We start from the raw sequence: 17199 nt of genomic DNA on the forward strand, positions 1-17199 counted from the left end.
TGTGCTAGCTAATTCTAGCCATGACAAACTTTGGGCTGTACTACTGTGCCACACATCCCTTTTCACCAATTAGCCTTCTTCCCACCAGACAGCCATTAACCATTAATTTGGAGATGCTGGTGTCGGACTGGGGTGTACAATATAAAAATCACAACACCAGGTTATAGTCCAACAGGTTTAAGTGGAATCACACTAGCTTTTGGAGTGACGTTCCTTCATCAGGTATAGTGGAGGGCTCGATCGTAACAGAATTTATAGCAAAAATTTACAGTGTGATGTAACTGAAACTATACACTGAAAAATTGTCTGTTAAGCCCACCACAGGGATCTGTAGAGGAGTGACCAAAGAAGGTGTCAACATGGACCCCACTGAGGGCTGCTGCCCTGGGCTTGACATGTATGCTCAAAATGTCAGGAAATATATAAATGCCAGATTCAGCTGTAGAGCAAAACATCACCCGTTCACAATGCAATGCCATCCAGGCTCTCAAAACCAATCACAACATTGTCATCAAGCCAGCAGATATAGGAGCCATTGTCATTCAGACTAGAACAGATTACTGCAAGGAAGTGTACCGACAACTAAACAACCAGGAACACTACAGACAATTACCAGCTGATCTGACCAAAGAATACACTAGAGAATTAAACACTGATCAGAACTTTGGATCCAGTCCTTCAGAGTTCCCTATGTGCCCTCATCCCATGTACTTCTCATGTAGAGAACTTCTACAGCCTTCCAAAAAAAAAAAAAAAAAAAAAAAAAAAAAAAAAGAGGTACACAAAGCCAACACCGGGACATCCCATCATGTCGGGCAACGGGACCCTATGTGAGGATCTCTCCGGCTACGTGGAAGGCATCTTGAAACCTTTTGTACAGGGGATCTTCAGCTTCTGTCGCAACACTACGGATTTCTTACAGAAACTCAGCACCCACAGACCAGTCGAACCAGAAACATTCCTTGTCACAATGGATGTTTCCACACTCTACATCAGCATCCCCCACAATGATGGCATTGCGGCAACAGCCTCAGTACTCAACACCAACAACTGCCAGTCTCCAAACACTATCCTACAACTCATCCACTTTATCCTTGATCACAACATCTGCACCTTTGACAACCAGACACGGGACAGCCATGAGGACCAAATTTGCACCCCAATATGCCAACATTTTTATGCACGGTTCGAACAAGACTTCTCTATGCAGGATCTCCAACCAACATTATACACCAGGTACAGTGACAACATTTTCTTCCTCTGGACCCATGGTGAAGAGTCACTGATAAAATTACAGTGACATCAACAAGTTTCATCCCACCAAACTCACCATGGACTACTAGACTATCTATCTATCTCATTCTTAGACACAGGTGTCTCTGTCAAGGATGGACACCTCAGCACCACACTACTGCAAACCCACAGACAACCTCAATACTACACTTCTCCAGCTTCCACCCAAAACATTAAAACAGCCTATGGACAAGCCCTACGCATACACTGGATCTGTTCAGATGAGGAACGTGACGGACACCTGGAAATACTTAAGGATGCCCTCACAAGAACGGGGTATGATGCTCAACTCATTGACCGCCAGTTCTGATGTGCCACAGCAAGGAACCGTAATGACCTCCTCAGGAGACAGACATGCTGCAACCAACAGGATACCCTTCATTGTTCAGTATTTTCCCAAGGGCTGAAAAATTACACCATGTTCTTTGTGACCTGCAGACACATTATCAATGAGGATGAGCACCTCACCAAGACCTTCTCCACACCTCCACTACTTGCCTTTAAAACAAGCGCCAAAGCCGAAAGAGATAATTGTTGGTAGCAAAGTGCCCAGCTCAGGACAACTCCCTGTCACAGTGGATGCTGCAGGACATGTCAGGGTGTGGACCTAGATCATAGATCACACACACACACACACGAATTTGTATTTGCAGAGTAACATTGTACTTTGCTCAAAAACTGTATGCATTCATGTAGAACTGAGCTCAAAAACTGCATGAATTTATGTAAAGCTCTGTTATCTCACTTTTTAAGATTAGAAATCAATCTAAACATCATGGCATAGACAGAACACAGGGGGCCAACACCTTCAACATATTGTCTAGCTATCACCATTGTTGACAGCTAACCTGAGAATGCAACTTTTTAAAAAGAGGTTTTGTGATTTACACATGAAAGTAGTGAAGTGATCATGGTATTCTAACAGATGAAAGGCTTAGCAGACAATCAATTTTTCCAATGGATAATTTCAGTTACATCACACTAATTTTTGCTATAAATTCTGTGTTACAATCGAGCCCTCCACCTGATGAAGCAGCGTCACGCCAAAAGAGTGTGATTCCAATTAAACCAGTTGGACTATAACCTAGTGTTGTGATTTTTAACTTTGATCACCATCAACACTTCATAAAATAAGTAGGGAAGCTGGGTGAGCAGACTTCTGTTCTGCCTCTCTCAGCAGACAGAATAATTCAATTTCCAGCCTGCAGCTCAAAGGTTAAACAGACACCTAATGTTTTAAACACAAAGAATCTTGTCCTTATTCTTCCTAGGTAGCATTTTCATTTTCTAACTTCAAAGATTTAGCAGTCTGATTGCTGTGATGCTCTAGACTGATGTCAACATGTTTATATGGTATCTTTAGCACAATGAAGCATCAAGACAATTCATAGAATGTTTTCTCTTTTGATTCAAAGCAGCATTATAGCACCAAGCCATACAAGTGAAACTTGATCGCAAGCTGGTTTTCTAAGTAGTATTATTTTTAAAAAAAAACGCAAAATAGAGACAGATTATAGGAAGGAAATTGCTTGATGTTTGGGCAATAAAATCCCTGGTTACAGACTGTGGGTGAATTTTGGGAATTTTCTATGCCAAGGCTGTCGAAGCTCTAAAATTGAGCATATTCAAGTCATAAGATAGATACATTTCTGGATCCTTATCACAAGGGATTATTGGGACAACACACAGAAGAGGCATTCAGGTAGATGAAAGTTGGATTCAAAATCCTACACTTGTTCTTACTTTCCTAAATCATTACTGTTCTGCTCACCTTTTGTGGGATGGTTGAAGGTCTGGTGGGAGGTCAAAGAATGAATGAGAACTGGGAATTAAGGCAGGGCAGGGGACTGTGGTATTAATGAGGGAGCACTTTGGGACCAGCAACCATAATTCTATTAGTTTTAAAATAGAGATGGAAAAGGATAGGCCAGATCTAAAAGTTGAAGTTCTCAATTGGAGAAAGGCCAATTTTGATGGTATTAGGCAAGAACGTTCAAAAGCTTGGAGGCAGAAGTTCACAGGTAAAGGGATGACGGGAAAATGGAAAGCCTTCAGAAATGAGATAACGAGAGTCCAGAGAAAGTATATTCTTGTTAGGGTGAAAGGAAAGGCTGCTGGGTATAGAGAATGCCAATGACTAAAATGGAGGGTTTGGTTAAGAAAAAAGAAGAAACCATGTTATGTACAGACAGGATAGATCGAGTGAATCCTTAGAAGAATATAAAGGCAGAGTATACACGAGAGAAATCAGGACAGCAAAAAAGGAGACATGAAATAGCTTTGGCAAATATAGAGTTAAGGAGAATCCAAAGGGTTTTTACTAATACATTAAGGACAAAAGGGTAATAGGGAGAGAATAGGGACAGAGCACCAGGGCAGAGGAGATGGACTGGACGGGTGCAGTGAGAGGGACTCAGATCCTTGTAGAGGGAAGAGGAGAGCTTCTTCAAGGTAGGCAGCCTTGAAAGAGGATTCGCAGTAAGTCAAGATCAACTAGGAGAAAGTGAGGACTGCAGAATCAACGTTTTGGACATAAGCCTTCCTCATTCCTGAAGGGCTTATGCCTGAAACGTCAATTCTCCTGCTCCTCAAATGCTGCCTGGCCTGCTGAGTTTTTTCCAGCACCACACTTTTCAACTCTGGTCTCCAGCATCTGCAGTCCTCACTTTCTCCTCGAATAGGGACCCTCAGATCAGCAAGACAGCCTTTGTGGCGCTGCAGGAAATGGGGGAAGAAATTAAATGAGCATTTTGCATCAGTGTTTACTGTGGAAAAGGACATGGACGACAGAATGTAGAAAAATAGATGGTGATATCTTGAAAGATGTCCATATTACAGCAGAGGAAGTGCTGATGTCTTGAAACACAAGTGGGTAAATCCCCAGGACCTGATCAGGTATATCCTAGAACTGTAGGAAGTGATTGCTGGGCCTCTTGCTAAGATATTTGCATCATCAATAATCACAGGTGATGTGCTGGAAGACTAGAGTTTGGCTAACATGATGCCCCTGTTTCAGAAGGGCGGTAAGGACAAGCTGGGGAACTATAGACCTATGAGCCTGATGTCAATGATGAGCAAGTTGTTGGAGGGAATCCTGAGGGACAGGATGTATGTGTATTTGGAAATGTGATTAGGGATAGTTAACATTGCTTTGTGCATGGGAAATTATGTCTCACACTTGACTGAGTTTTTTGAATAAGTAACAAAGTGGATTGATGAAGGCAGAGCAGTGGATGTGATCTGTATGGACTTCAGTAAGGCATTTGACCAGGTTCCCCATGGGAAACTTGTTAGCAAGGTTAGATCTCATGGAATACAAGGAGAAGTTGCCATTTGGATACAGAACTGGCTCAAAGGTGGAGAGATGTTTTTCAGACTGGAGGCCAGTGATCAGTGAAATGCCACAAGAATCAGTGCTGGGTCCACTATTTACATAAATGAAGAAAAGTAATGTGGATGTGAGCATTAGTTAGTAAGTTTGCTGATGACAACAAAATTGGAGGTGTAGTGGACAGTGAAGAAGGGTACCTCAGGTTATGATGGAATCTTGACCAGATGGACCAATGGGCTGAGAAGTGGCAGATGGAGTTTAATTTAGCCAAGTGTGAGATGCTGCATTTTGAGAAAGCAAATCTTAGCAGTACATATACACTTAATAGTAAGGTCCTACGAAGTGTTACTGAACAAAGACCTTGGAGTGCAGGTTCATAGCTCCTTGAAAGTGGAGTAACAGGTAACTAGGATAGTGAGGGCAGAGTTTGGTATGCTTTCCTTTATTGGTCAGAGTATGGAGTACAGGAGTTGGGAGGTCATGTTGCGGCTGTACAGGACACTGGTTAGGCCACTGTTGGAATACAGTGTGCAATTCTGATCTCCTTCCAATCAGAAAGATATTGTGAAACTTGAAAGGGCTCAGAAAAGATTTACAAGGATGTTGCCAGGGTTGGAGAATTTGAGCTATAGGGAGAGGCTGAATAGGCTAGGACTGTTGGAGGCTGAGGAGGTTTACAAAATTGGGAGGGGCATGGATAGGATAAATAGATAGATAGTCTTTTCCCGGGGCGGGGGGGGGTAGGTGGAGGGGAGTGTACAGAACTAGGGGACATAGGTTTAGGGCAAGATATAAAAAATAAAAACCTAAAATCTATGGATTGAGCTGCCAGAGGAAGTAGTGGAGGCTAGTACAATTGCAACATTTATTTAAAAAAAGAGGCACCTGGATGTGTATATGAATAGGAAGGGTTTGGAGGGATATGGGCTGGGTGCTGGCAGGTGGGACTAGATTGGGCTAGGATATCTGGTCAGTATGGACAAGTTGGACTGAAGGATCCATTTCCATGCTGTACGTCTGTCTAATCACTTGCCTTACTAGTTATAATGTACACAAATCACATTCTTGCTACTGATAGTTAAATGTAGAATTCTTTCAAGGGTAATAGAAAGGTAAATTTTCCATTGTCTTAAACCATAGGTCTGCTTTCCCAGAGAAATGACTAATATTGGTTTAACTGGAGGGTCACCATACCTCACGTGAGGGTAGAAGCAAAGGAGAATCCTTAATGGTAACCTCAGCTGTTGACACCACTCTGCTTTGCAAACCAGTCAAATTGAGCTGCAGGGATATTAGACTCAAATATTCAGGGGTGATCAGTAACTCTGGATGATACAAAATTAGTGGAGTGGTGAATAGTGAAAAGGATAGCTTTGGATTACGGAGGACAGAGGGATTGATCAATGGCAAATGGAATTTAATCCAGATAATTGAGTGATGTACTTGGGTAGGACAAAAAGGCAAGGGAACTGCATGAGCAGTAAGGTCTAAAGGATCAGATTTTGGTATACATATCCACTGTTTCCTTCAAAAGTAGCAAGACATGGGAATGGAGTGGTCAAGAAAGCATACAGACTAATTGCTTGTGTTAGTTAAGGCAGAGAGTTGAAGCACAGGGAGCTTATGCTAAAATGGTGTAAAAAACATTGGTTAAGCCACAGGTAGTCTATTGTGTGCAGTTCTGGAATCCACATTATAGAAGTTGTGATATCACTGGAGAGGGGAGACGACTGAAGACATTTACCAGTATGCTTCATGGTGTAGCCAGCTTTAGTTGTGAAGACAAGTTGGATAGACTGGGGTAATTTTCCTTGAAGCAGAGGAGACTGAGTGGAGATGTGGTTAGGATTGTCAAATTATTGGGAGGCATAGATAGGATAATGGGGAAAAAATGGTTCAAAGTTTGGGAGAAGATTTGTAGCTTGGGTGCTCGTTGTTGTGGTTCTGTTCGCCGAGCTGGGAATTTGTCTCGCAAACGTTTCGTCCCCTGTCTAGGTGACATCCTCAGTGCTTGGGAGCCTCCTGTGAAGCGCTTCTGTGCTGTTTCCTCCAGCATTTATAGTGGCCTGTCTCTGCTGCTTCAGGTTGTCAGTGCGAACTGTCCACTGTAGTGGCCGGTATATTGGGTCCAGGTCGATGTGTTTGTTGATAGAGTCTGTGGATGAGTGCCATGCCTCTAGGAATTCCCTGGCTGTTCTGTTTGGCTTGCCTTATAATGGTAGTGTTGTCCCAATCGAATTCATGTTGCTTGTCGTCTGTGTGTGGCTACTAAGGATAGCTCATCGTGTTGTTTCGTGGCTAGTTGGTGTTCATGTATACGGATCATTAACTGTCTTCCTGTTTGTCCAATGTAGTGTTTTGTGCAGTCCTTGCATGGGATTTTGTACACTAGTTTTGCTCATGTTGGGTATCAGGTCCTTTGTTCTAGTGAGTTGTTGTCTGAGCGTGTCTGTTGGTTTGTGTGCTGTTATGAGTCCTAGTGGTCACAGTAGTCTGGCTGTCAGTTCAGAAATGCTCCTGATGCTTGGTCGTGTGGCTAGTCCTTTGGGTTGCGGCATGTCCTCGTTCCATTGTCTCTCCCTTAGGCATCTGTTGATGAAATTGAGAGAGCATCCGTTTTTGGCGAATACTTTGTATAGGTGTTCTTCTTCCTCTTTTTGTAGTTCTGGTGTGCTGCAGTGTGTTGTGGCCCTTTTCAATAGTGTCCTGATGCAACTTCGTTTGTGTGTTGGGGTGGTTGCTTTCATAGTTTAGGACTTGGTCTGTGTGTGGCTTTCCTGTAAACCTTTGTGGTGAATTATCCGTTCAGTGTTCTCTGTACCATTCTCTGGTGGTGGGGGAAGAGTCAGTGTCTAGGGCATATATTTAAGATATTTTAAAAACAGGAGGCTAAGATGTGTGGAACAGTGAGAATTTCCATAGAAAGAAAACTGAACATAGAGGGTCTGTCCAGCTAGAGTATCATCAACTTGCCAAAAATCAGAAAGCAAAGACCTCTGGATTGACATTACAGCATTTTTCTACTTCGGTCAATAACCTATTTTCCAAATTTCTGTGCACGTACAAGTGCTTATGTAAGGGAGAGTTTAAGGGGATTTGAAATTTAGCCAGTATGTCAATAGCTGATCACAGTTTACCTGTAGCTATAGCTTAATCACTTATTAGAAGTCTGAATTTGTTTTGTACAGAAACCTGGTCCATGCTTTTGATGAACCATGGTGAACGGGAGGTAAATTGGGGTACTTTGCATACCTTACCTTTAGCATTGATTACAACTTTGGAAATAGCAGGGCTCAATTTATAGTTTGCTACTCTATTGGGTAATAAACAGACTGTTTTCAAACCACACAGCCATCCTTTCAAAATACTAGTTTAAAACAGTTATCCCATTTCAGTCATCTATAGTCCTGTTAGAACTTTACAGGTTTCTAGGAGATGGCCCTTCATTTTCTTAAATCTGGTGACTAAAGTCCTAACCAGTTCAGTCTCATGTCAGTCCTGCTTTCCTAGGGATCAGCCTTGCAAACCTCTGTTGCACAACCTCCACAGCCAAAGCCATACATAATACTCCAGGTGTGAACTTATCAAGATCTGTACAGTTGCAGAAGACATCCCTACTCCTACATTCAAACAAAATGAAAGCCAACATACATTTGCCTTACTCACTGCAGGCTGCAATTGCACACTTAACTGGTGTCCAATGATACCCAGGTCTCACTGTACTTTCATCTTTCCCAATCTAATCAGTCAGATTTAGAGTATGGAAACAGACCCCGCAGTCCAACCCACCTAGACATCCCAACCCAATCTAGTCCCACCTGCCAGCACCCGGCCCATATCCCTCCAAACCCTTCCAGATGCCTCTTAAGTGTTCAATTTCCTGTTTACTACCCAACTAGACAATCTCACATGCCCACATTATATACTTCATTTGCCATGATTTACCCACTCACAGCTTCTGGCTTGAATCAAGATTAAGCATTTTTTGCATTCCTCACCCAGTTTGGGTCATCTGAAATCAATTATACAATGGATATCTAGGGCTCAGATGAAGATCAACTCCCAGGAGGAGTCTCAGTTCCACAGTCAGTCAATAAACACTAGCAAATTGGTCTGGTTCTTTAAGACTTCACACTTTATTACTCATGGCCAGGAACAGGTCATCCAGAAACAGGTTAAACACTTCAGTGTTCCTCAAAAACTGCACACAGCTTAAAACAAAGACATTTAACACTTTTCTTAAAGAGAGGTACAGGCCACAGTCATATAGTTCATTCAAACAATTACCAATTTAACAAAATTGTTTTATTGGCAGCAAGTTAACCTAATGGCATTTCCTGGGAACCAACATTTTTCCCCAAAACTTAAGCCATTCTGATCTCCTGAACAGAATTTTTGCACCTACACTTGAAGGTCAGTTAGGATGGCCAGTAGTGTCTTATCTAGTCTAGTTATTTCTATGCTAGAAAGGAAGCATTGTCTCAACAAAGATTGGCAGACAGTGGTCAAGTCAATTATGCAGCTTTAAGCAGAATGGTCAATTTGCAGCCTAGAACCCATTTTATTGTCACCTAAGTTAGTAACAGCATGTATTAAATGTCTGATCTTGACAGCTCGTAACCTCAGCCTGTATTCAGGTTTCAAATCCTCAAACACTGATCCCTGCAGTATCCTACTAGTTGTTGCCTGCCACAAAAAAGGTTTATCCCTACTCTTTGCTCCCTGTCTGCCAAGCAGGCCTTTACCAATTTCAGTACATTACCCCAATCCATCATGGTTTAAATTTTATGTCCTAATATTTTATGTGGGACCTTAAAGGGCATCTGAAAGTCTAAGTCACATCCACTTCTCCCCCTTCAGTTCTATTAGAAACATATTTGAAAACATCTAATAGATTTATCAAGCATTATCCACCTCAAAGTCTATGCTGACTACAATTCTGCCATTGTTAAAGTGTTTATCTATTACATAATAGATTCTAGCATTTTCCCCATTGCTGATGTCAGGCTAACATGGCTACAATTCCTTGTTTTTTTTTGAAAAACTTAGAGGTAAACAGAAAACAAAGGTGGTTTACATGAGCTACCTTCCAATCCACAGGATTGGTTTAAAGAATACAGAATCTTGCTAAGTGACCACCAACACACCCAGAAATTTCTGGGCAACCCCCTCAAGTACTCTAGTATGTAGATTAGACCCGAGGAATTTAGCAGTCTTTAATCCCTACAAAAATTCCCCTTCTAATAATGATTCCCTTGAGTTTCTCCTTCACGAGACCATGGATTGTTCAACATTTCGGGATGTTATGTTGCTCTCCTTTTCATAACATTACTGGTTAGGAAATGGGTGAAATGCTATCAGAGGGATTATTTACATCCTGGAATAACTCCATTCAGGATGTGTTATTTCTAGGTTCAGAATCAGACTTTAGGCGAATTCCACTTTAAAAGTGCCATTAGCATTTCCTCCTCCAAAAGTATTCAAATGAACAAATGTATTTCAGGATTAAAACATCTCCTCTCCATTAACTTCTGTGGGAAAACGGGTTTGGGAACCACCCCACCTACTTTATTTATATGCTGCATTTTCATGGATCAGTTCTTCAAACTGAAAAAGGCAGGTATCTTAAACAGAAATTTCTTGGACTTTCCTTGCCCACCCCTTTGATGCCTAACTAATAAAAGCAATCCCACATCATGAAAACATTTTAAGAAAACAAGATCATATAGGAAAATTATTTGCCCATGGAATTATGTTTGTTTTGTTTAAAAGCAACTTGCAAAAATATCAACACTTACAGGGCACTCTTGGGTTCAGGCATTTTGCCCAGGCTGGAGCAAACATTTAACTCTGGTAGACATCTAAAATGATTAAATATTTATCTGCAGACAAGTCTCAAAACTAAACTAATGTGATCTATAGGGACTTCAGCAAAGTGTTCGACAAGGTTCCCTATGAGAGACTGGTTAATAAGATTAGATCTCACTAAATAAAAGGGAGAACTAGCCATTTGAATACAGAACTGGCTCAAAAGTAGAAGACAGAGGGTGGTGGTGGAGGGTGGTTTTTCAGACTGGAGGCCTGTGACCAGTGGAGTGCCACAAGGATCGGTGCTTATCCTCTACTTTTTGACATTTACATAAATGATTTGGTTGCAAGCATAAGAGGTACAGTTAGTAAGTTTGCAGATGACACCAAAATTGGAGGTGTAGTGGACAGCGAAGGTTACCTCAGATTACAACAGGATCTTCATCAGATGGGTCAAAGGGCTGAGAAGTGGTAGATGGAGTTTAATTCCTATGAGAGAGGTGCTGCATTTTGGGAAGGCAAATCTTAGCAGGACTTATACACTTAAATGGTAAGGTCCTAGAGTGTTGCTGAACAAAGACCTTGGAGTGCAGGTTCATAGTCCTTGAAAGTAGAGTCGCAGGTAGAAAGGATAGTGAAGGCATTTGGTATGCTTTCCTTTACTGGTCAGAGTATTGAGTAGAGGAGTTGGGAGGTCATGTTACAGCTATACAGGACATTGGTTAGGCCACTGTTGGAATATTGGGTGCAATTCTGGTCTCCTTCCTATCAGAAGGATGTTGTTGAAATTTGAAAGGGTTCAGAAAAGATTTACAAGAATGTTTCCAGGGTTGGAGGATGAGCTATGGGGAAAGGCTGAGGCTGTTTTCCCTGGAGCAGAGGAGGAGGAGTGACTTTATAGAGGTTTACAAAAATGGTAATGGGCATGAATAAGGTAGACAAAGTCTTGTCCCTTGTGGGGGGGGGGGGGGTGTGCATGCAGCAGGAGAGCAAGAGCAAGAGTCCAGAACTAGAGAGCATAGGTTTAGGGTGAGAGGGGGAAAAGATTTAAAATAGACCTAACGGGCAACATTTTCATTAGAAGGTGGTACTTGCATGGAATGAGTTGCCAGAGGATGTGGTAGAGGCTGGTACAATTGCAACATTTAAGAGGCATTTGGATGGGTATATGAATAGGAAGGGTTTGGAGGGATTTGGGCCAGGTGCTGACAGGTGGGACTAGATTGGGATTGGATATCTGGTCAGCATGGACAGGTTGGACCAAAGGGTCTGCTACCATGCTGCAACATCTCCAGGACTCTAATGTTTAGCTTCTGAAAAAAAAAAACTCAGTCTCATTGCAGAGATGCTCCTCAAGGCATAACAATCCAAACTATAATGGAAACCTGGATTAGTGATGTAGTATAGCTTTTTGCTTGCATATCTTGGCAGATCTGTGCCCAAGATATGATCTAGATAACTGACATTTATAGTGCACCACTTTGTCACACTCCAAGGTTGAGGCTATGGTGCTATACAGCTAAGACATACCCAATAAGTATTATTTCCATTCTCATCTTACTTACTAAGAAGTTTGGCAAGTTCTTCACATTAAACTTCACAGCACATTCCAAATTCTAGCAATTTTGTCTCAGGAGGTATTTCCCACTTGTGGGCAATTTACCATCACTGTGCACTACAAAAGTAATTGCTATCCCATAGGAAATTTAATAAGACAACTATATTTTTTAGAAAATAGCCAATAGATTCTCAGTAATAACAGATCAGCTAACAAAAAACAAAATACTGCAGATGCTGAAATCTAAAACAAAGCTAAAAATGCTAGAGAAACAGGTCTGGAAGTATCTACAGACATTAAGCTCACATTTGTAATATTCTATTCAGAATTGGAAGCTGCTGGAAAGTTTGTTTTTTTTAAAAAATATTATTGACAGAAAGAGAGGGATTGTTAAAGTGAGTTAAACAGATTGTGAAGGTACCCAGGGCAAAAGACAAAGGTAATATTGATCACAATAAAAAAAGTTAAAGATGCAAAATAGGCATTAAAATTATATGTCTCTTATTGCAAAGAGCAAAGTCAACAAAGATACAAGTCTAAAGGCTGTAAAGTGCTCAAGCAAAAAAAAAAAGCATTGTTACTCCAGCTTATGTTGAGCTTTGTTGGAACAAGAGCAGGTCCAGGACAGAAATAATAGCACTGGAGCAAGATTGTTTATTGAAGTGGCAAGCAACTGGAATGTCAGAGCCAAGATACTCCACAAAATAGAAGTCTGCATTTGGTCCTGTCAATTTAAGGGAGTTAGTACTGTGAGCAGCAAATACTGTGGATTAGACTGAAAGAAGGACATGTAAATCTTGCTTCACCTGGAAGGTGTGCTTAAGGTGTTGGACACTGAAGAGGGAGAAGGTGAAAGAACAAGTGTTACACCTCAGTAATTGCTTGGTTAGCTGCCTTTGGGGATGTTAGGGGTGGGGGGAACTGCAAGGGGAATGGACTCATTAGTCCATTCCTCCATCAGTTCTAATGTCCCTTTCTTTATGCACTGAAAGGGATGTGTTTGCTGGAGGAGGTTGAAATGGTGTTGGATGATCTTTTGAAGAATGTTGAGAGCCCTGTCAACCACAGTGGGGTAATTCTTGGTTGAGGATAAGAAAAAAAAGGTTAAATCCAAGGCACTCCATTGTAAAGTGGTTGAAACGGAGAGAAATACTGAGAGAATGGAATGGAATTATTACAGAAAGCAGGGTGTGAGGAAGTGTAGTCAAGGATAAGGAATCTGGATTCAAAACATTAACTGTTCCTCTCTGCAGGTGCAGAGTTCCTCCAGTATTTTCTGCGTATTTCATCCAAGATGATTAGTGGCAAACAACAGAAACTGTCAGCAGCAATCACAGATGTGTCATTTTCATATAACAGCTTTTTAAAAAAATTCACAGGATGTGGGTATCACTGTCTACGCCAGCATTTATTCCCCATCCCCAATTGTTATGGGTCAACTACATCACTGCAGGTCTACAGTCACATGCAGGCTAGATCAGGCAAGAATGGCAGATTTCCTTCCCTAAAAAGGAAAGTGAAACAGATGGGGCTTCCTGTCAAATGACAATGGTTACATGATTCACCATTAATTTTTAAAATTCAAATTCTACCATCTGCTGTGCCAGGAATTGACCCATGTCCCCAAAGTGTTTCCTGGGACTCACTATTAATAGACCAGCCATAATACCACTACACCATCTATCTTCCCTGTTTTCTTCAAAAAAAAATTACAAGAAATAACAGAAAAAAAGTGCGATTTAAACTAAAAATGTATACAGTGCAAAAGCATGAATGTGGGAAACACTAACTGATACTCACGTGTATTACCACAGTAGCAACGTTTTCAATAAGTAATGCAACAGCAATCAGATAGTGCATGAAGACAACTGCATCCCAACCCAAAGTACCTTTGGAGCTCCATTTTGTCAAATTCATACTGGAAAGAATAAAGTATTGAAGATCACTTAGAACATGGCAGATATTACAGAATCAATTAAGTTTGCATAGGATTAATTACTGATCAGAATTAAATTGGAGGAGCACTTCAAGGCCACATTGCAATACTTTGTATTTACTTTCCCTATTGCCTTCACCTAACCCTGCACTGTCACAAATAGAAACTGTGGAGAGCATTAGCAGACAAAGTACATTCTATCTAAATATCAATTCCCTGTACCAACAGAAAAGTGTTTTTAAGTGTTGAATAATTAGAATTTAAAAATTACAAAATATACAAATTAGGTCTAAAAATTAAGCCATTCAATACCTCAAGGCTGCTCCACCATTAATATGAATATAATTGATGGGGTTATTTTAAACCTCATTCTTTATTTCCTTGCCAGGCATGGCTTGGTGACCTACTGGGAGGAGAAAGTGAGGATTGCAGATGCTGGAGATCAGAGCTGAAAATGTGTTGCTGGAAAAGCACAGCAGGTCAGGCAGCATCCAAGGAACAGGAGAATCGACATTTCGGGCATCAGCCCTTCTTCAGGTGACCTACTGATCTTGTGTTGCCCCAGTGCCCACTACAGACTGTAGGTGAGGTGGCAATGTGGTCTGGGTTGGAAGACAGTGGTTCTAAACTTTTTCTGCAACACTGGACACTCTACTTCTAGTATCTAAGAACTTTAACTGAAGAAAGTGAGTAGTGCTGCAAGTGGCAACATAAACTTTTCACTATATTCATTGAGTATGTAACAATAAAGACTAATCTAATAGAAATTCATCTATCTGCAGCCTAACATTACTCACTAGCCTTAGAGTTCCAAAGTCACAACCCATTCAGGAAAATAATTTCCACTTAGTCCTAAAATGGCAAGCGCCAATTTTAAAAGTGCCCCCTAGTTATTTAATTTTTTAAAAATATTTTTAAAAATGTAACCTAATTTTCTATAATCAACCTGTTCAGAGATGTTATTACAAACTTCTGGAGCAGTTGGGACTTGAGCTTGTGCCTCCAATCAGTGGGTAGGGAGACTACCACTACATCACACAAGGCTAGTGTCACTGTCAAAACCCTGGACATCCCCCCACGACACTGCAATCCATGAGTTCACTTAGATGCACATCAGTTCAAGCTGGTAGCAACCAGGGACAGGCAATAAATGTTGGCCAGCCAGTGAAGTCCACATCCCACAGTGGACTACAACAACCTGAGAATGACCATACCTCAGACAAGGCAATGAGAAGGGTTGTCCTTCATGGTAACCTCAACTGGAATTGAATGCATTTTGTTGGTATCACAAACCAGCCAATTCAGCTAACCAAACCCCTCAAATAAACATGGTTTTCAAAATGGCATCTCATTATCATCTGCTCAAGGGCAACTAGAAGTAGACAATTAATACTGGCTTTGCTTGATCGATCAAGTTGTCCAGCCAATGCCAAAGATGGGTCAAGACAGTTTCCTAAAAGAAACCTAACAATTACTTATTTCATTTATCTTCATTCTTTTATCTTCCTGGAGTCCCAATCCATTTCTGGTAACATTTCTAGAACAAAGAATATAGCTTGCAATGAATTAGAATCCCTACTGTGTGAAAACAGAATCTTTGGTCCAACAAGTCCACAGTGACCCTCCAAAGGGTATCCCACCCAAACCCATTCCTCTATATTTACACCTGACTCATACACCTAACTGATACATCCCTAAACATTATGGGAAGTTTAGCACAGCCAATTCACCTAACTTGCACATCTGGATTGTGGGACAAAACCAGAGCACCCGTGGGAAACCTACACAGACATGGGGAGAATGTGTAAACCCCACACAGACAGTTGCCAGAGGCTGGAATCGAACTTGGGTCCCTGGTGCTGTTGCAGCTTAGTTTTATTTCTCATGATAGCATACACTATATTGTCACTGCAAGAATACTGTTTGTTATTTAGAAACATAACTTAGATCTTTATTAAATCAGAGGTTGACCTAAAATAATACTATTACAGTCAGTCTTTGGTAGCAGTCTGATAAAACTCTGGCCACAATGCATAACCAAAAACATACAATAATATCATTCCAAAAGAATTAATTATTTTGCACGTGTTGCACTGCCTTTGATTTATCAGTTCTTAGTGCAGTGTTCCTCGACTCCTGCCAATTTGTGCATAAAGCTATTTATTAACTTAATGTGTTACCCAGAGAATGTGCATTTTAGGCTACTCAATTAAGATTTCTCAGCAGTTCTGTTCATACACATTTACACATGACAATAGGGGTTCTTGTCATCTAAAGCACCAAGGAAACATTAGTGCCAATTCAGATTAATCTTGCTGCACCATCCCTGTCTTATTGCAATAGTAACCTACATTGTCCCATACTGATGCATTGCAATGTTTTTGCACATGTTAGTACTATGAATTTTACTCACTACCCTATCCCATTGTAACAATCCCATTGCAACTTTTTGTTATTGATTGCATTACACTGTCCCCACAAATATATTAATCCATACATTTTAGGGAACATGACCAATTTACGTAGATTTCACCTTGTTGGCACTCACTGAAGCTTAACAGCAGGTGGCTAAATGTTACTGGACATTTGGCACTGATTACTTTTTATTTCTAGAATCAAATACCAGTCAAGTCAGATACTGCCAAAGATATACAAGGAATATACATTCAATTCACAAGAGTAGCCATAGATAAGCCAGTTATAAATCTCGATTTCATGATCAAAACGCTAGACACTTGAGGCGCCCTAAATTAAGTCAGATTATCATAGGAAATGGTAAAGCTTCTGGGCTGCTGTAATGCTGCTTCGTACATCCTAAATGTGCAATTGGTTCATAAATGCCCACAGAGCACAAATAGAAGTGTGCATTTTGCCTGCACAAACGGGTTGTCAAACTCAAGCTAGGAGAGTCACTGCTGAAGATAACACGCTGGTTTATCATTTCGACAAGTCACAGAAGCCAACAGTCAATTCCTTCAACATTTACCTTTTCACTCCGTTTCCGGACTGAATCGATTATGAGCCCCTCAAGCCAATACAAGCCAGTGTCCTTCCAGAGCCCGACCCTGCCTGCGCCGTCAGTAGTCAACTGCTTCAGATCTCCAGACAATGAAGAGCTCTTCGCGGCTCAGCCACATCCCAACATAATTCCTTCTCCTTCCTCGCTGTTCTCAGAATAGTTTCTAGCGATTCTTTTACAGGCTTTTTATACCTGAAGCATCCACTGCCTTCTACTCGCGTCCCACCTCCAGCCATTCCGCCCTCTATGCGGCT

At 41.1% G+C, this 17199-nt stretch overlaps 1 protein-coding gene across 4 annotated transcripts in view; it reads right to left on the reverse strand.

Moving 5' to 3' along the window:
- The window catches only part of adamtsl2 (ADAMTS-like 2), a 207919-nt gene extending 190720 nt beyond the window's left edge, over nt 1-17199 (reverse strand). For all 4 annotated transcript variants that reach the window (XR_011956136.1, XM_072566134.1, XM_072566135.1 and 1 more), the window contains exons 1-2: nt 16913-17199; nt 13791-13908 (exon numbers count right to left, since the gene is read on the reverse strand). Coding sequence is in view for 3 of the 4 variants with exons in the window: in XM_072566134.1 (XP_072422235.1) it covers nt 13791-13907 (117 nt within the window). In the remaining variant the exon portion in view is untranslated. The remainder of the gene's footprint in view (nt 1-13790; nt 13909-16912) is intronic.

The sequence above is a fragment of the Chiloscyllium punctatum genome, chromosome 49, assembly GCF_047496795.1.
Source record: "Chiloscyllium punctatum isolate Juve2018m chromosome 49, sChiPun1.3, whole genome shotgun sequence".
NCBI classification, from domain to species: domain Eukaryota; kingdom Metazoa; phylum Chordata; class Chondrichthyes; order Orectolobiformes; family Hemiscylliidae; genus Chiloscyllium; species Chiloscyllium punctatum.